The sequence below is a fragment of the Alternaria ventricosa genome, assembly GCF_023758065.1.
Source record: "Alternaria ventricosa strain BMP 2768 chromosome Unknown scaffold_30, whole genome shotgun sequence".
NCBI lineage: Eukaryota > Fungi > Ascomycota > Dothideomycetes > Pleosporales > Pleosporaceae > Alternaria > Alternaria ventricosa.
The window spans coordinates 148,152-171,520 of record NW_026055710.1 but is presented as its reverse complement, the minus strand read 5'-3'; the positions used below and the strand labels follow the sequence as shown (position 1 = coordinate 171,520).

General features: G+C 52.6%; 3 protein-coding genes across 3 annotated transcripts; 2 read left to right on the top strand and 1 right to left on the bottom strand.

The window, feature by feature from the left end:
- Nucleotides 1-3,206: 3,206 nt before the first annotated feature.
- Nucleotides 3,207-11,051, bottom strand: J4E93_010431 (uncharacterized protein; the record flags this gene model as incomplete). The annotated part of the gene is made up of 1 exon (XM_049348311.1): nucleotides 3,207-11,051. One exon carries the CDS (start codon nucleotides 11,049-11,051, stop codon nucleotides 3,207-3,209), a length of 7,845 nt encoding a protein of 2,614 aa, XP_049194540.1.
- Nucleotides 11,052-12,527: 1,476 nt separating this feature from the next.
- Nucleotides 12,528-15,452, top strand: J4E93_010430 (uncharacterized protein; the record flags this gene model as incomplete). The annotated part of the gene is made up of 2 exons (XM_049348310.1): nucleotides 12,528-13,912; nucleotides 13,961-15,452. 2 exons carry the CDS (start codon nucleotides 12,528-12,530, stop codon nucleotides 15,450-15,452), a joined length of 2,877 nt encoding a protein of 958 aa, XP_049194539.1.
- Nucleotides 15,453-16,470: 1,018 nt separating this feature from the next.
- J4E93_010429 (uncharacterized protein) lies at nucleotides 16,471-18,720 on the top strand (the record flags this gene model as incomplete). Its single annotated transcript, XM_049348309.1, has 1 exon — nucleotides 16,471-18,720. The coding sequence occupies one exon, from the start codon at nucleotides 16,471-16,473 to the stop codon at nucleotides 18,718-18,720; it is 2,250 nt and encodes a 749-aa protein (XP_049194538.1).
- Nucleotides 18,721-23,369: the final 4,649 nt, after the last annotated feature.

The window sequence follows — 23,369 nt, the reverse complement described above, 5'->3', positions numbered from 1 at the left end:
GTACCTAGATGGGCAGCTGCGTAACTCGCGGTGAGGGAGCGGCGACCCGCAGTGAGTGAGAGATACCTAGATAACGCGCGGTGAGGGAGCGGCAGCTACTTCGCAGCTGCTGGAGTTGCTGCAAAGCCGAGAGTCAAAGGTCTGTGCCCAGCCAATCTCTCTCACCTGAGATAGGCCATGGGTATTGGCGAATGCGTTGTCAGTAACAGAATCTCTGAGTTACCGGATAGTGGCGGTTTCGTGCATGAACAGCAGGAGCTTCTTGATCAGAGAAAAGCAGTGACATTACTCTACGAGCCGATGAAGAGAGTAAGACTGAAACATCTCTTCAGTCAGGAATGGAAGTTGCTCGGCGCAACGTAACCCAAGTCTCATATCTTCTGCTTGACCAGCCATCAAAGCGCATCGTCGTCACAACCAGTCTAGCACTTCCATATCCCATGAGACTGCCAGCGCAAAGCATTTCGAAAGTGCATCGCCCCATTCCGGTTACCGCTCCACCCCGTCGACCTGGTCTCAATTTCCCGTAACGGTTGGATGATCATTCCCCGGGCGGAACGCGGAAGGTTGGTTTTGGGTGCTTAGGTTTCTCAATCCATCCATTACAGTTCAAGTAATCATACTGGGCACACCAGTTTACACACCAATCGCCAATTGTGCCTGATTTGCACACATAAGTTTGGCACTGCAACGAGCACTCCTCGTTGAATATGAACGAAGGGCAACGATCCTGTGAGTTATGTCAGTGACTGGGTAAGTTTGTGTTGGAACATGATGACTTACGGCCATGCATCCGTGATACATTTCATTGCAGGTGTCGCACGAGTGCGAGAATTGGAATTGGCTTTCTGAGGCGAGAGCGGCGGTGCCGAGTGCTGCGATGATGATGGTGGTGATCTTCATGTTGACACAGATGTGGTAGATGGGTCTTGTGGAGGGTTTGAAGATGGGCCGGGTGGTAGTGTTGGTGTCGAGTTGAAGGGAGGGAAGACGACAATTCGATTTTTGAGTATGCACGCATTATATATGCTGTGTCTCTAGGCGAGCATGCTGGAGTATCTGCATTGGCACTCACACGTAGTGGTAGCGTCATTGGTGCTCAACAAGAACTCGCCGTGGAGCATACATCATTGGTGTGGAGTCTCGTCTCAACAGTTATGAATGCTGGTCTTTGTCCACCTCGTTTGCTGATTACCGTTGGTGCCAGAGTTTCGCGTTCGAGGACCCCATTCGTATCACAGGGACGCTGCTCTCGTGGCAACGAAGTGGATCCGCATTTAGTACCATTGTAGATTGCAGTCTGATGGAGATTTATTATTGATGGATGATGACAAGGATGCTTCTAATCACCGAGATCTAATCGCAGGAGAGATAACCTCTTGAGGCAATCGCGCATCCTACCAAACCCAATCGTTACACGTCCGCAGTGCCCCTAAGACATCCAGAACAATTCGCGAATGGTTACCCGATAATCCCTCGTTCTCTGACCAGCCACCCCACGCCCCTACGCATGATGATGCCAATGCGCCTCCCCGAACTTATCGAAAGTCACCTTGCACTGACGCCGAACACACGGACCATAATGATTCTCCATCAGATCCACGCATTTCCGCTGACTCTCGTAGAACTGAGGGATATCGGTTGGCCTGTCCAATTCCCAGTTATAGCTGTTCACGTATCTCTGTTTGGGGTTGGGTTAGCTATGTACAAGCGTGTGGAAAAGTTGTTGGGGAGAGGAGAAAGTACGTACGTCCATGCATTCGTGATATCTGACACCGCACCAGAAGCAAGCGGGAAGAATAGACCCTAACCCTCTGGGCATGGCGTCGCTTGAGGGTTCGACATCGCTAGAGGTAGGGACGTCGTACAGGGGAGGGGCGGCGAGGGTTGCGGTGGTGAAGAGAGCGATGAGGGCGAAGGTGAACTTCATCTTGGTGACTTGTGGTGTGGATGTTGGGGTGTTCTCTTCAGATGCAGATCGATCTGCGATGAGAGCTATATATTCTTCTGCTAGTTAGTCCACATCAGTGTGAGCTACCAGTTTTCCATAAGCGTCTTGGTCATCCACTCGCACAGCGATAACGCAGAGCGAGCAGCGGGCCATTCCCAATTTCTGCAACACGTGACATTCCATATTTCAAGGCTTTCCGCAGAGGAGTCACCACAAGGATCAAAGATCCGGTCATACGTAGTCGATCGTAGAGGGCGTCGTGGTGAAGAATGGTAGATGAGGCAGGTCTTTTGTCTCAACAGCAATTTTCTCCCGCGCCACATGAATCCTTGGAGCAGGACAACGGTATAATACCATCGGCACGAATATGAGTATTGGCGTGTGATGCGCAAAGCTGTGGTCGGTTGAGAAGTTCCGACGAATGACAGGGATGGCATGGTGGAACTGTGGGGCTGGGCCATGAATCCGCAACCAGCCAACACATTAACAGCACAGGCAGCCGAGACGCGAACATAGCCGCCTTACAGTAGCACACGGGTTCGAAAGATAATAACTATGCGAATAGAATCTGATAAGCTAAGTAAGGCAACACGTTTGAATGGTCTTGAGTTGATGAGAACATGGTCACACACCTCTCTTCCCTAATGACTCTCACTGTCCACCCCTTCTTCGTCCGGAACACAACTTCTGATCCTCAACATTATCCAACAACATTTGGGAAGACTCCACAGGCTCTGGATCACCGTGTGTTGACTGGCGCGTCTTATCACACACGTACCATACACCCTCTCTGATCTAGACCCTGAGACTCCACCGAGGGTTCCACCTAGAACTAGACTTTGTGGGGTATACCCATTCGACACTATTGCTATTTGCCCTAACCAATAGTCGGTCCAGGAAACCCACGATGTAAAGACGGAGGTGTGAAAATTTGGCCGACGCTCTTCAGTTTGGTGCTGGAACAGGCGTAGGTCGCTGAAGTGGGTCCATTTAGTCACCGGGTACAACGCAGATACGGCGTTGAGATCTGGGCTTTATTGTCTGTGGCGTGAACGCCACATCACCCACTCTCCTAATGGAGGTTTCACGTTGAGCTATCCTTGTCCATAGGCGAACTACAACCGCCCACGCTGGCGTCTTCATCGTCGACGACAGACTCGTCATTCACAGCTACAGTGGGAGCGCCAGGAGCTGCGCTACTCGTTTACGCAGCATTACCCGCTGGTTGTTTCTGATAGGATTGCCGAGGTTTCTCTTAGTCGTGACCGTAAATGCTGTCGACATCGCTGCTGTACTGGTTGTCATCGCCTCCCGGAGTTTGCGAGTTTTGATCTCTAACCGCATCTTCATCTTGCGCTGCGGGCCTACTTGGATGTGTTGTCGCACTGAGCTGTGGCAATGGCTTCTGTGGTACACTCAATCCATCAAGGGGTAGTAACTGGGCCCGAAAGCTTGACGCTGTCTTCGGAGTAAATCCGGCCGTAGGCTGTGCAGGGTCGTAAGCTGGTGGAGTAGTCGATGAATTACTTGATTTCAAACCCGCCGAAGGCTGCATGGGCATGTACGCGGGCGAGGTGACCGGGGAATTTGTAGTCGATGTGCCTGCTGTAGGCTGTGCAAGATGGCGGGCGGACGCCGGTTTGAGCAAGCTTCTTGCGTTTGATAGTGCAGTGTCGGGCAGCTTCATGGCTGGGTAGCTTGGACTCCGAGGAGGCGTTGTTGCATTACCACTTTGACCGCGTGGTGTAGTAGGGCTTTCAAAACTCGGTACACTTGCACAAGGAGACCTGCCATTGATCTTGAGCGAAGTGACTGGGTTATACGAGCGTGCGTAACCTCCCGGTGCGAAACCACCTGCTAGCTGTGAAGGCGGTGGTGCCCTGTAGTACGAAGATGGGGAAGTAGGATTCGAGCTGAATATTGACGGCGTTTTGAGTGTCTTTTGTGTAGTCGGACGAGTCGGAAGGCCAGAACTAGCGACCGGAGATGGTCGCGCCGGCGATGGGGTTGTCGATGTGTTGTTGGCCTCCTTCAATGTCTGGAATACCGGAAGGTCCAAGACCTTTTCTACATCATTCTTCTCAAAACGGGCTCCTTCCTCAGTATCAAATGAGACTGGACCTCTAAAGCGGCCTTTCTTCGGAGTATTAGCTCGCGCACCTGAGTTTTCCTTCTGGGGAGTTGCTGGACCATCTGGCGTTTTCTGCGGCGCTTCTGAATCTGAATCTGAGTCATCAGAAACATCTCGAGCTGTTCTCTTAGATGCTTTGTTCAGTTCATCCAACTGATCCTTTGCCACTTCTTTGGCAAGCGTGTCCAGTTCATCGTCATTGATTTCGCTCGATAACGCGCTACCGTCGTCAGATCCAGCCGGAGAAGGATCGCCTCGAGGTTCAGCACCTTCAGCATCTGGATCAAACCATGCCATCAGCTCCTGTGCATGCTTGTAGTCGTCGTGACTTTCTCCTCGCATTTCGTATGTGTCCATGGGAACCTCTCGGAAGACCTGACCTTGTCGCCCGGTTAGTTCGTCTAGCGACTTGATGCCGGCTGATCGATTTTCCGCATGTTCAGGGTTCTCCACGATCTTGCGGTCCTCCCGAAGTTGTACCAAGCGTGTTCTGGGTCTGATGGCTGTGAACTCATCTGGATGTTTGTATTCATGTTCAGCGTTGTCCGGGCCTTTGTTGAAGTCACTGTCCCATACTCGCTGAGTTCCTAGATCTAACGGGATTTGTGGTTTGTTATTGTTGTCAGTCTGATCAACACTGAGATTGACATTCGAAAGCCCTGCGATGAGTTCCTCATGGTCTTCAGTAGCTTCGTAGTCTTCAAGGTTGAGGTCGTCTCCGTGGGTTGGTGGCGGTGGAGCTAGATCATCTTGTGCCGGCTCTTGATCTTCTCCAAAGGCCTTTGCAGCAGTGGCACGAATGATCTCTCGATCTGACACATCGTCATCCTGTTCAGCTTGCGTAGCTTCCCCAAATTCGACACTCAAGTTCGCGTTCGAGAATGGGTCAAACGCATCTGGCGCATCCTTAAGAGGCCCAGGAACGATGACCGATGGCTGCTGGGTTGGTGAAAAATAGTCATCGCCAGCGTTTCCAGGAAGATCATCGAAACTTTCCCCGTCTGTCGGGTACTGTTGAGGTTCAGACATGGGAGGTGAAGTCTTGATAGGCCCATTCTGCGCCTCATACGCATCAATATCAGCGAATATGTTTTGTTCTGCCTTTTCGCCGTATTGCTCATCCTCAGGAGACAGATACAGACTTGTTGGTATTCCGCTGTGTTGTTCTAGTCCCTCGAGAGGCATCAGCTGTCTCCTCATGTCGTCAGCGGTGGTGGTTGGCGTTTGCTCATTGTCGAAACCAGAGTTGGCGATCTTGTCGAAATCGATGCCGTCCAAGTTGATGTTGCCCAGATCGATGTTGTCCAAATTGATATCGTCCATATTGCTATCGTCCATGTTGGTATCGTTCATATTGGTATTGTCCAAATCGACATTGAATAGGTCGGACATATCAACATCTCCATCGTCTTCGGCCGTGACAGTAGTATCAAGGGCCACGGGCGCAGTCATACAAATGTCAGCAAGATTGAGAGCTCTAGGCTGCGCTGATGAATCGCCGCCATTGCCGCCATCGCCCTCATTACCGTCGTTGCCATCATCCATCTGATCGTTGTTGTCAGCTTGGTTGTTCAAAGTCTGACCGTCATCGTGGTTATGATTATGGGGATCCCTCTCACCGTGATGGTCCGAGTCGCTCGAAGACTCGTCGATCCCCTCCATAGGTCCTGAGCCAGCGGAACCTGACGGCGATGGAGGATTCGCGCCTCCACTACCGCTCGATGGATCGAAAGGAGCGGGTGGATCATCACTTCCACCTCCACCTCCACTACCGCCGCCGCCATCTCCACCGAAACGACCACCAGGGCCAGGCGGCGGATCTCCACCATCACCGGTAGACCTTCGAGCCGCAGCTTCACGCTCTCTCCTCATTATGGTCATCATACTAGGACCCCCTAGCAACCTGTTACGCCACTGTTCTGCGGAGTCTGGATGCGTTGGGTCTGTGGGTCGAGCGGCAGGCCGATTGTAGATGGCAGGAAGGGCGAATTGCGTACGAAGTTCCTCTTCTGTGAACATAGGCGGCTCAGTCCTGCTGGAAGGAAGCGAGCTGAAAGGGGCCCAAGAACGACCATTTGCTGTGCCGGGAGCTGGTTGCGAGAGTGAGCCGGGGAGATTTGCATTGTCACTAGTCGTGGGCGTGGCTACTGGAGCTTCATCGTCCATGCCTTCCATTGGCATATCTGTTGGCGAAGAAGATTCTTTATCGGGGTTAAGAGCATCGTGCTTCGGAGCGCCGGGTACCGGTGTATTGCCCGAATCATTGTCATCTATATCAAAAGCGTTGCCATTGTTGTTGTCATCGCCGTCACCAGGCGCGGGCGCTCCACCAGAAGCAACCTTGTCGGACGTCATAGCCTTCTTCTGCTCAGCCTCTCTTTGCACCTCCTCGCGGTGCCTCTCAAGTGCTGCAGCAATCTCGGCATCTATAGGACTCGCTGGCTGTAGCGGAGCTGATGTGCCTATCGTAGGACTCCCACCGAAATCGAACTCTTCTTCGCTTTCGTCTTCGTCTTCGTCTTCATCTTCGTCTTCGTCTTCGTCTTCGTCTTCGTCTTCGTCTTCGTCTTCGTCTTCGTCTTCGTCTTCGTCTTCGTCTTCGTCTTCGTCTTCGTCGCTTTCTTCCACACCTTCATGCTCATCGTCTTGCTTATCTTCCTCTTGTTTCTCTTGCACTAGACCAGCGGCTGGGACTTGGTGATCTGGTGCATTGACGGGCTCCGAAGTAGGGTCCTCGAGAAGCGAGTGCTTGGCGGGTGTAGCGAGTTCCGTCATCTCAATCGGAACAAATGTCATGGGCGGGGATCGTCCTTGCGTCTCAGATTCCGGTGCGTTGACTACGATGGTAGGAAGATCAAACGAGATGTCAAGCGATGGCGAAGGCTCAGTGTTGTCCGTGGCAGACTTCGGCACATCAGTAGGTGTTGTGACGGGAGTTGGTACAATCAGAGAATTAGAGGAACGAGGAGGTGTCGCAGGAGCAGCGTTAGTTGAGGGTGTATTCGTGGCTTGCGGAGTAGGAGAAGCAGGAACTATTGGTGGGGGAGACGCTGTGATCGTGGGTGTGGTCGTTGCTGGAGGAGTAGGCTCGAACAGAGGAGTACGTTTGAACTCGGCAGCTGGCGTGAGGGTACGCACAGATGCCGATGTATTGGCAACTACCGGTATCGCTGGTACCTGGGCCGCAGGGCTTGGAGTGGCTTTAGTTGTCGTCTCTGACGGGATAGCTGGGACTGTTTCCTCATGTTTCTCAGCTTCAACAGTAGGTCGGTGCTGTTGCTCAGTCTTGGTAGGCTGAGATGTCATCGAAGAATCAGCAGCTGGACTTTCACTGGCGTCATTTGACGATTGGGGCTCCTCGTGTTCTACACCGCCCGCCAGACCAGATTGCTCTAGGAAGTCCTGGTGCTCCTGCTCAGCAGCAGCTCTAGCTGCCTCAATAGCCTTCTCTCTTGCCGTGCGCGCCGCTTCACTGTCGAATAGCCAATCCATCCAGCGCTGTGGCCAAGGAAGAGATGCGTTTGTCTGTGTCCATGCATCTGCGGTAGGCGTCTCAGTCGGATACACCTCCGTAGGCGTTTCCACAGGAGATTGCATAGGCGAAGCTTGTTGTTGAGTGCGCAACGCATCTACCTCATCTGGAAGCCCTGATAAGTCCTCATCCAAAAGATCAACTGCTTGGCTGTCGCTGGGTGACTGAGGTGCCTGCGTCGGCTGTGCGTCTGGAAGCTGATTGGGAGTATCAGGTTCTCCAATCACGGGGTTCCTTAGCTCTGACTCTTCGACGTCATTGATAGGAATGCGAGTTTGTGCTGCGGGAGGGCTTGGTGGCCCCGAGGCAGGAGCCGCAACTTCATCCGGCAAATTAGGGAGCGGTTTATTGGGAATATCTCGAGCCACGATCGGATCCGGCCGCCAGTAGGCTAGAAGTAGAAGTATGACAAGAACAGTCGCAAAGATGATGCCATAGTCCTGAGTGCAAGCAAGGACCCCGTTTGTGCCGAAGATGTACATGATCATGAAACTAGTTGCGAATGTGAACGACGACCGGACCTTATGTGCGGGATATGCTTGAGCGGCCATGATCCAGCCTACGGTGCATACACTGGTGACTGCGACAATGATCGTCGCACGCCATACCCAGTGGTATGCTAGGCCTTGGCACCAATTGCTGAGGCAGCGTGTACCCATGGATGTTACGACCGGCTTGATTTGTGCCCTGTACAACAAGCTCAGGTTCATTGAGATCCTTTCGAATGCTGAAGAAGTCGTTTTCTGGGTGGTTGTAAAGAAATTTGAGGTAGCATTCTTGACGGACTTGGTAGCCCATGCCGGCGAGAGGGTAGTGGGTATACGAGAGCTCGTATCCCTTTTCGTCGAGGTAGCAGTGTACACATAAGAGCTCGTTGCGCGTTCCTGCGAGGTGGCATTGAGTTTATAAGAAGGCGTGACCCAATTCCGTAAAGCTGTCGTGGTTACAGCAGTCCATGACGTCGACCCCTTAACTGGGACTGGAATAGACTTAGTACCAGTAGTAAACCCCTTAACTGTGTGAGCAGCTGCATCCGACTTCCTTTCAGTCCAAGGCTGTATGGTGTGCCATATCGCCGTGAAAAGAGACTGGAACAATGGTATGAATACAAACGTCAGGGCGAAGACCGCGATCAAATTAGCGACTGGGCCAGTCCATGCTGGTAGCAGCCCAAATACTGTCTGAGGGCCGAGTGTGATTGTTGCGAACACCCAGCGAAGACACCCGCCGACAGTCTGTGGGTACCACGGGAAGACAGCGCGACCTCTGACGATGAGCATGAACTTGTACTGAGCCCAAGCTTTTACAATCCGGAGTTTCGCTATGCAGATCCGAGAGACTTCAATGGTGCCGTCCACGAGGGAGTCGATATAGGAGAGGCCTACAAGCTTGAGCACGACAGCAAAATGACTGAAGGGCGGGGCAACGCCGCCTCTGAAAAGTCTATCAGCGCACAAAGATGGCTGGTCTATATGGATGAGGATGTATACTACTATTGCAACCGCAGCGTAGTATCGTATCCAGGTTCGCGCGGCGATGACTGATCGGTATGAGCCGCCAACTACGAGATTTAATATAGTGAACGCCTCTTCGCGATAGATGGAAAGAACGTGTATCGTTGGCACGCTGACCAAGATAACAGCCAAGTCCTGGACGTAGACACTGAGCCAGATGACAGTTATCACAACAGTGAAGCCGATGCAACAACGAATTAATGTCTCTTTCCGGTGCGGGATGACAGCAGGCGCGCTAGGCGACATATCCTCGGTCTCAGACATGTCTTCATCCCCGCTTAACTCGCTGTCATCTTCTTCGTGGTGAACAGCTTCGGGGGTCCTTCGTCCGGCGAAAAGGAGGAAATAAATCGCAATTCCAATGAGGGTGGCGTACAGCGCCCGGTCTATGATGAAGTAGTCGGTTTGCTGTTTTCCCAGGAAGTCGGCTACCGCTTTCTGCCACACATTGTAGGATACAGATCCGATGCTGCGTGCGTATGCTACAGATTTGGAGTATGGCAATGTTGGCAAGCGGAATTCCGCGTAGGCGAGATATCCAACGACAAACATGTATGCATTGCGCACCATAAATACCACCATTTCCTGGAAGTCCAGGTCATCTTTGTACAGATGTTCGCATACGGCGAAGAGAATGGATGGCACATATCCCACCACGATATCCGCCATGGTGATAGGGCTACTGTAGTAGGACCGCTTGGCCGGCTTTTGATCTGCTTGCTGTGCGGCGTATTTATCATGAACCGCTCGTCGAAAGTCATTCCAGCGGGAGAATTGGGATTTGGCAAATGACGGCGAATCTCGAAGTGGTTTGCTAGCTGGCTTGTGTTCTCTCGGCGTAACGGTGCTGCCCTTGGTGCTGGGCATAGGTGCACTGGGAAGTGTCTTAGACGACGACGAATCTTGGAGTGATTTCCTAGCCGCCTTTTGTCTGTAATGTGTAAAGGCTGGCTTATGTTCTGTCATCTTCGAGATACTGCTCCGGGTGCTTTTGCTAGCCGCATGTTGCCTATAATGTGTAAAGGCTGACTTATGTTCTTTGAGGGCAGAGTCAATGCTCGCAGTGCTAGATAGAGGAGCACTGGAAACTGTCTTTGATCTCTGCGGAATGGTAATGGTTTCAAGCGAATAGTCTATGATCTCATCGAACGACTGTGAGGTGACCGGTAATTGTTCCACCACAACTGGAGACGTGGTCCGAGAAGGCAACTTGCCAATGGTGGGGGAACCGGTCGATGTGACGTCTCTGGGTGTATCGCTGATGGTCGATTCTTTCGATGCCGCGGAGGATCGCGAGGCGTGCAGAAGCCTACTCATCCGGGCTTTGAGGCCTGCATTTGTAACATTGGAAGGTTTCGTGCCCAATACTGACGGTACCTCGTGGACCGGAATGCTCTTCTCAGAAGAAGTACTCGTAGTCTTCGCTAGTGAACGCTCTGTACTCTTGCTAGATATCTCCGGCAATGTATCTCGCGGAGTACTACGTTCCGAGGAGAGTTGCGATGAGCGACTCGCTCTCGAACGAGCAGAGCTTTCCGTGACAGATTCGGAGATGTCCTTGATTAATTCGGAAGGCGAGGAAGTGTCCAACACTTCAACTTTGGCCTGCTGTTCGACAGTGGAGGGTGTGTTGCAGGCTGGTGATACAGAACTAGTGACGGTGATAAGGGTAGGCCGGGGAACCTTGGTGACTATTGATTTCACGATTCCGGCTGCGTCTTCGATGGTGTGGACTGGTTTGGCGACAGATGTCGTAAAAGGCCTGGGTTTCTGATACCAAACCTTGGCCTGCTCAAAGTTTGGTATATAATGCGGCACAGCAGCAGCGACGGCACCCGCGGCGTAGATACCAGCTGCTACTTCAGGGTGTTGGTCCCACAGGTGCGCAAAGGCCTGCATTACAGCGCCAGGAAGGGCGTCCATGGTAGGCGAATTTGCTTGTGCGTCTAGAAGATATGTGTATCGTTATCGTATTCTCGAGGGTGTGAACACATGTGGTGCAATATCATGAGGGCGTGCCTTGTTGAGATGGGCGATGTATGGAGTGTCCCAAATCGGAGAAGACGGCAGACATGTAGCTGATGAGACAAAGCGTCCTCCCCAAGTCGCAAGACAAACAGAATTCCGAGTGAAAGGCCGCCACGCTAGCGTCAATGTGAAGTTCACATTGCCTTTGTCCGCCGAAAGAGAAAACTTCGGCGTTGTTGTGAGAAACAGGACAATGAAATCAAGAGCGTGCACTTCAGAGACCGATGCAGCTTTGCAACATGAGCGTAACTTATACTCAAACATGGCTCGGCGCACCAAATGGCGACCCAGTCATCGATGTCAGGGTATCGAGCCAGAGGAAGCCCTTCATCACTGGCAGGAGTTGTCATGCTCTCACTAGCCAGGAAGCCTGCGCATGGTCGGAGACGATGAGATCTGGGCAAACACGTGAAGCCAGCATCGAGAATGGATACGTCTGCCATAACAGACATATCACTTCACGACGTGGGCCTGTGTGCGACGGCAATCAGTTCCCATGCCCTTCCACCGATCTGCTCGGCGCTCTGCTCTTCGACAGTCCAGCCGGAAAAGCATGCCTTGTAGTCATCCCAATCCGACTGGGGACCTGCCCATATAATTCTCTCCACGCTGTCCTGGCCATACTGTGCGATGTATTCGCGTACTAGCCCAACGCGTCGCGGGTATACGAAAAGCCATGTCGTAGCCTCCGCCGCGAGCGGCTCAAGGAAACGTGTGCCGTGAACGATGCGATGGTTCGAGGAAGGCAAGAATTTGTTCGAGCTTGGTTCCACTTCAACTCCCATAACGTGATACGCGTAGGGTGTGGTGATAAGATAGCTTTCGAGGAGGCCGAAGCCGCTTCCGACGGATAGAGCAAGCGCGGGAGGCTGAGGAAGGAGCGAGGCGAGGTAGGCAATGAGGGTTTCGCTGAGAGCTAAACAGCATCCTGAATACGCTGTCGGTGAAGTCGTGAGTACTGGCAGTTCCGCGACGTCTTCTACTGGGTTTGATGCCTCATTGTCTGACGCGTCCACATCCGGCTGTATTGGTGGCAAGCGCGCCTCGAGACCCATGATTAGCAGAATTGCAGTTGGTCGCGCACGCAGATGCCAATGTGCATTGAGAGCGTGTGGACGCGATGCTAATACAATTCGGCTCCGTCGTGATTGTGAGTGATGACAGAAGGCTCGATGGTTCTTGACGCGACTAGACACGCATGCGGCTAAGCTTGGGAGCTATGGCCCATGACATATGCATATCACATGCAATGCACGAGGACGCCCCGCCCGCCATCACCAAGCATAGCTACAACCACCGACTCTACTGCATCTTGCGTCATCTCTTCCCACTGAAAGCTTTTGAAAGCTACGTGGCGCCACGAGAGCTATCATGGCCCGCCTCAACCCACTCTCCTTCACGCCTGGGCCAGTCATCTTCTTTACTACCATCATCTACGTGGGCCTCTTTGCTGCCCTGCTCGTTACCCACCTGACGGTACCGAATTATCCATCCAATCCGCCAACCGGCGTCAACCTCACAGAAGCTTGGGGCGACCTCCAGCACATTACCCGCCAGTTCCACCCGTACAACAGCCACGCGAACGACGATGTACGCAAATATCTGCTTGCGCGTATCAAGGCCATCGTTACTTCAAAAGACCTAGAAAAGGGCCAAGTCGAGCTCTTCGATGACCTAACCGCAAACGCCACATTTTCATCTGGCCGCACATCTATCTATTTTGAAGGCACTAATATCATTGTTGCAATCCGCGGTTCTGATGATGACGAACCCTTCAATGGGACTGAGCGCAGTCCGGACAACGGCGGCGTACTTGTCAACGCCCATTACGACTCAGTGAGCAGCGGGTATGGCGCAACTGACGATGGCGTGGGTGTTGTGACGATACTGCAACTTCTATCTTACTTCACAGAATCAAAGAACTGGCCCAAAAGAACCGTGGTACTGCTGCTTAACAACGGCGAAGAGGATTATCTCAACGGTGCCAAGGCTTTCATGCGGAACCCAATTTCTCAGGTCCCCCATACGTTCGTCAACCTCGAGGGAGCTGGAGCTGGCGGCAGAGCTACCTTGTTCAGAAGCACTGATACCGAAGTCACCCGCTATTACAAAAAGTCTAAACATCCTTTCGGAACAGTCGTAAGCGGGGATGGCTTCAAAAAGGGTTACATTCGAAGCGAAACTGATTACAAAGTCTTCCACGGCGAACTTGGGCTACGCGGCCTCGACATCGCGTTCATGGAGCCTAGGGCCAGATACCATACAGTGGAAGACTCCACACGTGAAACTTCGATGAATTCGCTCTGGCATATGCTTTCAGCAGCTCTGGCCTCAACATCCGGATTGGCTTCCATCACCAGTGACGAATTCAGTGGCTCCGAAAGCCTCGATAATGGTAGAGTCAATGCCGGAACTGGCAGCGACGGCGTATGGTTTGACCTCTTCGGCAGAGTGTTTGTCGTGTTCAAGCTACACACTCTTTTCGCTTTGTGTGTCACTTTGCTGGTTGTGGCACCTCTTACGTTGATCGGGCTCACGTTTGGGCTCTCCAAGGCTGACAAGAACTACCTGTTGGCGCGCAAAACCTACATCTATTCGTCTGACGATGACAACCCAGTACATCTATACGGCTGGCGCGGCTTCTTCCGCTTCCCCATCATCTTCGTCACCGCAAGTGCTGTTGTGGTTGCATTGGCTTATCTCATAGTCCGGTTCAATCCCTTCATTGTTTACAGCAGCCCATTCGCCGTCTGGAGGTAGGCAACTCATGCTGCTACTCTGTTCACTGCTAACAATATCAACAGCATGATGCTCTCAGCCTGGATGTTCATCGCTTGGTTCCTTGCACGAGGGGCCGATGCTATGCGACCATCTGCACTCCAGCGCATGTACGCTTTGATCTGGCTTTTCATCGGCTCCTTCGTGCTTCTCACAATCATCACGGTCTTCGTGAACGACTACCAGGTTGCTGCTGGTTATTCTGCGATGTTCTACTTCGCAGCTGTGTTCGCGGCAATACTCCTCTCCTACCTCGAACTTTTCCTCGCTCCGACCAAATCTGCGTATGCCCGTCATTTCGAGCAGGAAGACGAATCACGGCGCAACTCAGAGTCCGCAAGCAGGCCCCTTACAGGCAGCACCACCGCTGCACGGTCCGATGATCGCCCCGTGGGAGACGATGACGCCACCGAGACCACTTCACTTTTACGCGGCGATCGACGTGGATTCGCAAGATACGGCGGCAACAGGCGAGACTCCATCAGCGAGAGCGGCGAGGATCATGCTCAAGGGCCCCGGCGAATAGATCTCGGCAACGTGTATCCTGGAGAACAAGAGTGGAGCGGCAAATTACCGAGCTGGATCTGGGTCGTTCAACTGCTACTCTTAGCGCCAATCGTGATCATCCTTGTCGGACAGGTCGCTCTGCTCCTCACGTCGGCCCTATACCAGACGCCATCCGATGGTAACTCGCCTCTGTTTATTTACCTCGCCTTCGCAGCGCTTACTGTGTTGTTGCTCGCACCCACCGGCCCGTTTATTCACCGCTTCACATATCACATCCCCACCTTTTTATTCCTGATATGCGTCGCAACCGTCATCTACAACCTTGTTGCGTTCCCATTCAGCAGGGATCATCGCTTAAAGGTGTACTTCGTCCAGCGGGTCAATTGCGAGACTGGTCATAACGTCGTGTCCCTGACCGGCTTGGACGGCTATGTGCAACGCATTGTTGGCGAGTTACCCAGTGCGCAAGGCCAGCAGCTTGATTGCACGACGCCCGAGGTTGCGACGCGTAAGGAACTAAAGCAGTGCCAGTGGCAGGGTCTTGACGCTAAAGTCGTCCCAAAGACAGCGCAAGCCGCGCCATTTGACAACAACACATACATTGCCAGCTGGCTCGATTACTCGGTTCATAGAGGCAATCACTCGAACAAGGCGACGATACGCGTTGTTGGGCATAACACCCGAGCATGTCGCGTGCTGTTCGACTCGCCCATCACAGCGTTGAGCGTCGACGGCGCCGTTTCAGATCCTCGCTTCAAACCCGTCGGTGGGGACGGCGCCCGGGAAGTGCGACTGTGGCATCGCGAATTTGGGCAGCCCTGGAACGTTAGCGTGACTTGGAACGCCAAAGAACAATCGAAACTTTCTGGAAGGGTCGTGTGCATGTGGTCGGACGCCAACACAGGCGACATCCCTGCCTTCGACGAGGTGCAGCACTATCTGCCTGTGTGGGCAATTCCCTCCAAGATTAGCGATGGCTTGGTCGAGGGCTTCAAGCAGTTCGAAATCTAGGGCAGCGGGCTTTAGTTGCGGGGATCCCTGCATGTCTCCGTTACTTTTGCTGCGATATCCATCACGCAAGCAGTCGAGCACGGCGTCACAGCTCACATGCAACCCCTCACTTCAGTTGCTCATTTATGCGAGCTTCCCCTTTATCTCATCAATGCCCCAACTTGTTCACGATCCATTTGTTACTGTTCTTTTTGGAGTTTTGCGGTATCATGTTCACGGCCATTGCATCTTGTACACCCAACGTATAGCATCTTGACGTCAACTTAATGAACTCTATTATCACGACGCCCAAGGCCACCACCCTTCGCTTCACACTTCGACTCGCCTAATTCCAGCCTCTCGATTCCACGTCTCACCACGAACCGTTCGACAGCTTGGCTCGTACCAGAATGCTGAGAGCGTTTGACGGAGCCCAAGACACTTCACAACGTTATCCGCTACCTACCGACGCAGGATTTACCCCTGCTTTGACCCGAAGGTTTCTTTTAGCTACGGGAGAGACTATATCATCATCTATAGAGCCATCGACTCTGTCATCGACGTTGACGACTACTCTTGGTTCGATAGCTGCTCCAGCTGTCTGTACCGCCAGCCACCCATCTGAGCTCGCAGGGTCAGGATCCAGATCAGGTATGTTATCAAGCGGCTCGTCTTCGCATGGACGCCCTGTAAAGCTCGTTGGTTTACTAATCCCGCTACAGGCGACAGTCCAGTCGTAAGTGGCGTCTACCGTCTTCTCAGCAGGACGCGCGACACCGAAGTCTTCGGACTCACGTCGGGATTGCATAACCTGATCGACACGCGGCGCAGGGTATTGGACTTTGCTTTTGACTCGCCCCTTTCCACGGTCATCGTCACAGCCTTACCGGGCACTTTTCTCCTAGTTGCGCGCCAACGGCCCGACACTTGGGCGAACAGACATCAGACGTCAATTGCAAACGCATTGCACCTCGTCGCGCTCGCCAACTGCGCGAACCACAAACTCGAAGCAGGCGATTTATTGATACTTGTTTTCGTCATGGTCGCGTTTGACGTGTTTCAGCGAGTATTAGCGGCGGGCGCTACCGATGCTGATAGCGAATCAGCTCTTCAACCCCGCTCGCCCTCGTCATCCGAAACCCCCCGGGCCCAAACGCCTTCCGATCTGACCAATGCGGCTACCGTGCCCATCCCTAAGACATCCGCCGTCGAGGATGAAGATTTCGAGCCCATTGAGCCAATCTCGACCTCTCAATCAGGGGCATCCGACACAAAAACGATCGCCGTTGACCCTAAAGATAGCGAGATCGTGCGACTGCAACGCTCGCTCACCGAATCTAAAACAGCACACAAGGCCCGTGAAGTCCAACTTCGAATCACGAAGGAGGAACTTCAAAATGCACGCGAAGCGCTCAATGATACCTTTGCGGAATACTCTGGCCTCCGTGATCAGCTGAAAGCCATCAAACAAAACTTGGGCCGGGACCATCAGGCGATTGTATACCGGAAAGACATCGAGCTGTTTGCACTTCGAAAGGGCAACGAGCAGAAAGACAAAAGCATACAAGACCGAGATAGCCAGCTTGAAGAGATGGCCAGGCAACACAAGACGATTATGGAAGTCAAAGATGCGCAGCTGAAACTAATGAGAGAGCGGTTGATCTCTATGGAACGACAATCGAGCCCGCGGTTTTCGGAAGACGGGGACGATGGGGACCATGCCCTTGAAGTCCGAATGCTCCGGATCAAGAAGGGCAGAAGTTCTCCGGAGGTTGAGGAAGACAAGGATGTGATCATTGCAAAGCTGCGAGAACAAGTCGCCGCCAGTGCCCAGACCAAGGAGGAGGTTGTCAATCAGCAAGCCGAGCTGCAAAGATCATGGGATGTTGCCAAGAAGATACAAAAGGCCCTCAAGGAAGAGCGAGAAAAGCACACTCAGACTCGAGAGCAGTTGGAGGAGATCACCGTCAAGCTGGCGGAACTTGAACCTCAGCCCAGAAGTCGAGCAAACTCAATTGGACGATTACCGACGATCGATGAGGATGAGCACGACAAGGAAGAGCTTGAAGCTATGTTCAATACCACTCAGCAAGACAACCTTCGCCTATACGCCGAGGTGGCCGCTCTTGAGAAGCGACTGGTCGAGGCTAATGCCCGCTTGTTTACTGCGCTCCAAGAGGCTGAGGCTATCAGGGTGCAGCTCAACCAAGAGATGGAAGTTAACGAGGACATGGAGACCGCGCGCCCAAGCGTAGTGCATCGTGTCCATTTCCAGCGCATGGAGGGCGAGGTGTCCGAGCTCCGGAAAGCACTTGCCAGCAAGGACGAAGAGATGGAGTTGCTAAGGAACACCATTGCGGAGAAGGACCACTACGTCAAGGATATCCAAGGTGAACTTGACGCTGCTGCCACCTTCCACACACAGGACCAAGACGAGATTGAACGCTTGCAGCAATCCATCGACGAACTCAAAGCCACCAAGTATCAGCTCATGCTCGATCACGAGCGCCTCGGCTCCCAGCGCACCCGGCAGCGTGTCATCTCGATGGACCGACCTGACCGTTTCTCTGCTCGCTCAAGTGGTGCGACACTCATCCACGAACCGAGTCCACCGCTGACGAAGATATCAGACGAGGCACCACCCGTGGAAGCGATACCCATTCCCCCTATGCCCGTAGTCCCGGAACGTGAAGGCAGCATCCAAGAGACCCCTCAACGCCATCTCCGCAGCAAGAGCTCGCCGAAGGAAACGCCAAACCGCTGGAGTCTGATGTCGCACGATGTCCCACCCGCCGAACTGAGAGAGCTCAAGACCAACCGCAGGAGGAGTCTTGGCCTAAAGGTCATGATGCAGAAGATCGTCCGCAAGACCCAAGAGCCCGAGCACCCATCCACCGATGCCGGAACACCAGCTCCAGAAGCCCTCCCCAAGCGCGAAGAATCCAAACTGCGCCGCGTCCTCGCACCCAAGGACAAAAACATGTCCATCCGTCCTTCCACCGCCGCATCGGCTATTCCATCCAAACCCGTCGGCTCCCAAGCCGCCGATACACCGTTGACATCGCCTCTTCCTACGAACGTGCGTCCGCCAAACCCACGACGCAACACACCGACTACACCGCGCTACTACGCTGTTACTGCGAATGCGACGGGTCCGGAAGCGGGTGCGGCGCACAAAGAGGAGGCGAAGGAGAAGGAGAAGGAACATGAGAAGGAGAGGCCGAGGTCCGCGATGGGTCCTGAGGCGGCGGCGAAATCGAAGAGTCGGTTGAGTTGGGGTGCTACGTAAGTTCATCTATATGTTGTGAGATGATTTGATGGTGAATGTGTGCTAATGTGACGCAGGAATAAGCTGAAGCGACGATCATTGTACTAATGATAACGATGATGCGAAACGGGGAATGGGAAATGCGATGTGTGTGCATGTTTGTTATGGCGTTCAAAATGGTGGTTTTGCGAATATCCTGATATACGAGTTTAATGCTATCCGATGAAATACGCTCGGTAGATGGGGTGGTGGGTTTTGGTTGGGTCTTTTTGGCATTTGCAATGGGCAATGGGCGTTTTGTTAGATTTGGTTATGCATTCGTTTGCGGACTTGGGGGTTGTTGTTTTAGCGGTTTTAGTAATGAAGATATTTACATTTCATGATGATGGTCTCGGGTGCGCCTGCGTGATGGAGGTGGGAGGTTTCCCTGTTTGGTATGGTTTGTTGTTGGTTGACCCCACTTTGCACGTGAGCAGTGTGGCACAGTTCTCGAGCACTTCTTTTCTGGTGTCGCTGCCTGCTTTGGATTGACACACCAACAAAGGTTATCGGCTCTTACGCCCTCGAACATATGAACTTCGGTTTCCAACGCTCACACGCTGGCTTCACATCATCACACCGTCGCTCTTGGCACCTCCTCACTCTCTATCCGGCGCGCGATATATTGAGCCTATCCCACCTTCCGGTCGTCCACGGCACTCGAAACCACTAAACACACGCGGCTCACTGTTCACCTACCAACGGGTTCACAAGCCTAGGGAGCGATCTGGGGTTCAAGATTACGTCTCTTGATTGTAACGATTTGCCAAGCGGCGTTGTCATTTGCAACGAGAATTAAGTGCGCCTTTGACTCAGACTGGTACCTGATCACCTCAAAGCTATCGCAATCATACCATATACCAAAGGTGTTGTGCATTGCCAACATGCAGCGCGACGACAATCTACCTCTGAACGAGATATACCGCACGCCAGAGGCTCTTCATGAAGAGGTTGAGAAGATTCTCGATCTGGCACTCTACAAGGTCCCAGAGAGCGCGCCACTCAGACTTCGTTTCATTTCGCCTATTTCCTTCGATAAATGGCTTGCAGACGACAACTACAATGAGTACCGACTCTCGTTTCCCTGGGAACATATCGATGGCTTGCCATACATTACTGTTTCCTACTGCTGGAAGCATACACAGTCTATGAGAGGTCTTTCACCGCTACCGCATTATCAAATCTCGGACGGGTTGAAAGCAGGCGAGCCTGCGCCTATCAGCTGTCCAAACTTGGTTTTTCATCGCGCAATGCTATTTGCTAGATCTCGCAGCTGTATGTACGTTTGGATTGATCAAGAATGCATCGATCAAACAGATCCCACAGATATCCAGGCACATCTGAAAGTCATGCATCGGGTGTACAAAGAGAGCGAGTGGACGGTGGCGCCACTGTCTCATCCGATAACGGATCATCGTTCTTTGGAACAGCTGATTACATACCTTTATCACGACTATAGACTCGTGGGGAATGCTAGTTGGGGAAGGACTAAATATTCTCTAGTAAGTAACGACTATGTCAGTACGTTCGAAGAGCGAGTCCAGGAGGCCACCGAACTGCTTATGTCTATTACACAAGATGCTTGGTTCCGCCGAACCTGGACATTCCAGGAAAAAAGGTGCTCCTGGGCATTATTTCTGCTTATTCCTATCGAGGTGTCTTCCAAGGTATCGGAAAACGTGTACCTCCATATGATAGGCAAAGATCTCTGTTTTGACACCGCATACTTCAACAACTTCTCCCGCAATCACGAACTGGACATGGGCATGGTGGCCCATGTTAATAGCGAGGTGAGGTGGACCATGCTGGATAGCACACAATTCTACGACTATTTTGCTACTTCCTGGGACTACGCCTCATTCGGCAATTGGGGCTGTTATTCAATATTCAGATTCATTCAGGAATGCGATAACCAGGTGGTGGCAGACCGCGTAGCAATCTTCGGACACGTTTGCCGATTTCGGAATCGACTCGCCTCGGACATGCTGGACGGCGCCGCATTTAGCCTCAGCGCATGCATTCTCGCTTTGCTGTTGGGAAACATGGACGTCACACGCGATGGACGTCTGAAACTAGTGGGTGAGATGTGGGCAAAGCTCGAAGAGCGCAGCAAGGTCCAAACGGCCGCGCCGAATATCGCAGCGTGGATGATGGTTTTGCTCGTGAATGGTCCTTGAGGCAGGTAACGAGTGCGGTATCGCCATTTGCTGGACTGATTGGCTGTACCTACTGTTTCATAGAGTCTTTCACACAGTTGGAGAACGCTACGCATCGCGACGGGTCGTATGCCAGTTATCAGCACAAGCGACCTGTTCAAAAGAGCAATTACAGTCGTCTCTCCTCTAAACCATATAGTCATGGGATGAATTGAGACCAGCAATATCGACGAGGAAGTCACTTTCCCTTAGTGGATCGTTCCAACTTGAGTTTTCTTGATACTAGAAGAGGCGTGTTGGCAAGGTTCAAGCAATGGGTCCAGCTTGCTTGCTGCCATCAATGGCCAAGAGGTGCAGGTTTATTGAATCAGTGGAGGAGGCTATTTTTCTTCATTCATTCCTCGTTTACACTCTACCTCCGCTCTCTCCTTAGAAGCCCCAAAACGCAACCAACGCGCCCCCATCCCACGGATCTGAGGAGACATGCGACCCAACAGCCACACGCCCCTCCCAATCGCGCTAGCGACGCCACTGTGCCCCTCGTCCCGCCGGCTCATCATCAACCCCACTTTGCGTCACTCTGTCATTGGACGCGCGTGCCCTTCGCAGCCCGACAACATGCGTGATAGACTATGCATGGAGGACCATGGCACCTGCAGCCTTTCTGTTGACGATTGGACCACTGTGCCCTCAACAGATGTGGCTTATTGACGTGTCAACGCCACGGCTCACCGGAGTCTGGGCACTTTGGGGGCCAATTGAGGCTCTGTTGAGCGTTGAGGTTGGGGTAGGTTGTCACGATGGGAATGGGGAGGGTAAGGTTAAGGAATGACTGGTATTTTACTAACTACAACTACCAAGGAGCGACGTAACTAGAAAGCAAAAAGAGTAACAAAAGCTCGCAGTAACGAGTGTACTAATCAGCAGCGACAAGAGTGTAATGACCGACATGCGTTACTCGAGAAAACATTCGTAAGGCTGGGAATTAGGACGTAGATCAACTAGAGGTTCAACGGGTTGCGACCCCCATGACCCCTCTTGGCATGATCGCGAAGCTTGTCTGCGCGAGAAAACGTCCTGGGACAATCCACCATAGGGCATCTGTATCTGGCAGGCTCGTGAATCATCATGTGGCGACGATACTCTCCGCCGCGACCAAAGGTTGCTTGACATCCATGTGGACAGCGGATGCGATCTGCTGCAGCAGGAGCAGGAGCAGGAGCAGGGATCGGGGCTGGCGGGGCTGAGACCATTGCTGGATAGGGCGCTGGGTTCAACTGAGCGCCGTCTGGTATGGACACGTCTAGCTGATCAAAGCTCTGGATGCTGTTGAAGTCCCAGACGGGTGCCATCGAGGCCATTGGGAAGACGGGTTCTGTTGCAGTTCCATCGTATGGAAAGTTCAACGGGTCGTAGAAACCAGCGTCGAGATTGAGCCCTCCAGGACGGTAGACATTGGCGGTGGCCTGGTTCCAGGGGTTGTTTTGACAAGGGTAGTGAGGCCCAGCGTGGTGTTCTGCCTGCGCATGTGGAAACGTTTCATTGGCCCGTGCAATCTGCTGGGGAAAGGGGGCGTAGCTGTGACCGGCGACTGGCTGATGGAAGGGCACGAAGAACGTTCCCCACCAATCGTTGTCATTGCGGACGCCGCGCACCCGAGTCTGGGAGGCAGACCTGCATGATGTTAAAAAAAAAAGTCACTTACCCAAACTCTTGGTGGTCGTTGTCGTCGTGGTTTTTTTCAAATGCTGGGGAGTCGTGGGAGTCGCGTTCGGAGGTCGTTGTTGAAATCTGTGGCGACATCGTGGTAATGCGGTGGCTAGCAGTCTGGAGATCAGCTTTTTTCTGGATGATGGTGGGTAGTGGGTACCTAGGGTATCGCTGAGTGAGTGGAAGATAGTCGATGTAGCAGTGAACAGGCTAACGACAGATATCCGTGACAGGCGGAATCGGGGAGTGCGACTACTTGTAAGGCTAGATGTGAGATCGACTACAGAATCAGTGGCACACAGCCTTCGTGCCCTTTGAGGTCAGTGCGCCTAAGTTGCTAGTCCCATGTAGTACGTCAGACGGAAAAATGGCTTGGCGCCTGCAGCCTCAAATCAAATGCAAACACGAGTTGAAGGCCTACTGATGGCCTGCGAAAGAAGCCAAAATGACACTCGAGAAGTTCGCGTGCGATATTTGTTCCAAGCCAATTGATACACGAGGAAAGCTGAAGTAAGCTAATGGCCTGGGCCGTTATGAAACAAGTCATGACTAACGCATAGGAGTAAGCATCTGAAAACACATACGAAGCCTTACAAATGCCAGACGTGTACAAGAGGTTTTGCTTCTCGTCTGGACCTCGAACGTCACATCAAATCTCAACACCGTGCGGGTCATGAACAGTACCGTTGCCATGTTGAGCGATGTTATTTTGCTTCAAATCGAAAGGACAATCTCAGGAGGCACCAAAAGCAGAAGCATTCTGCC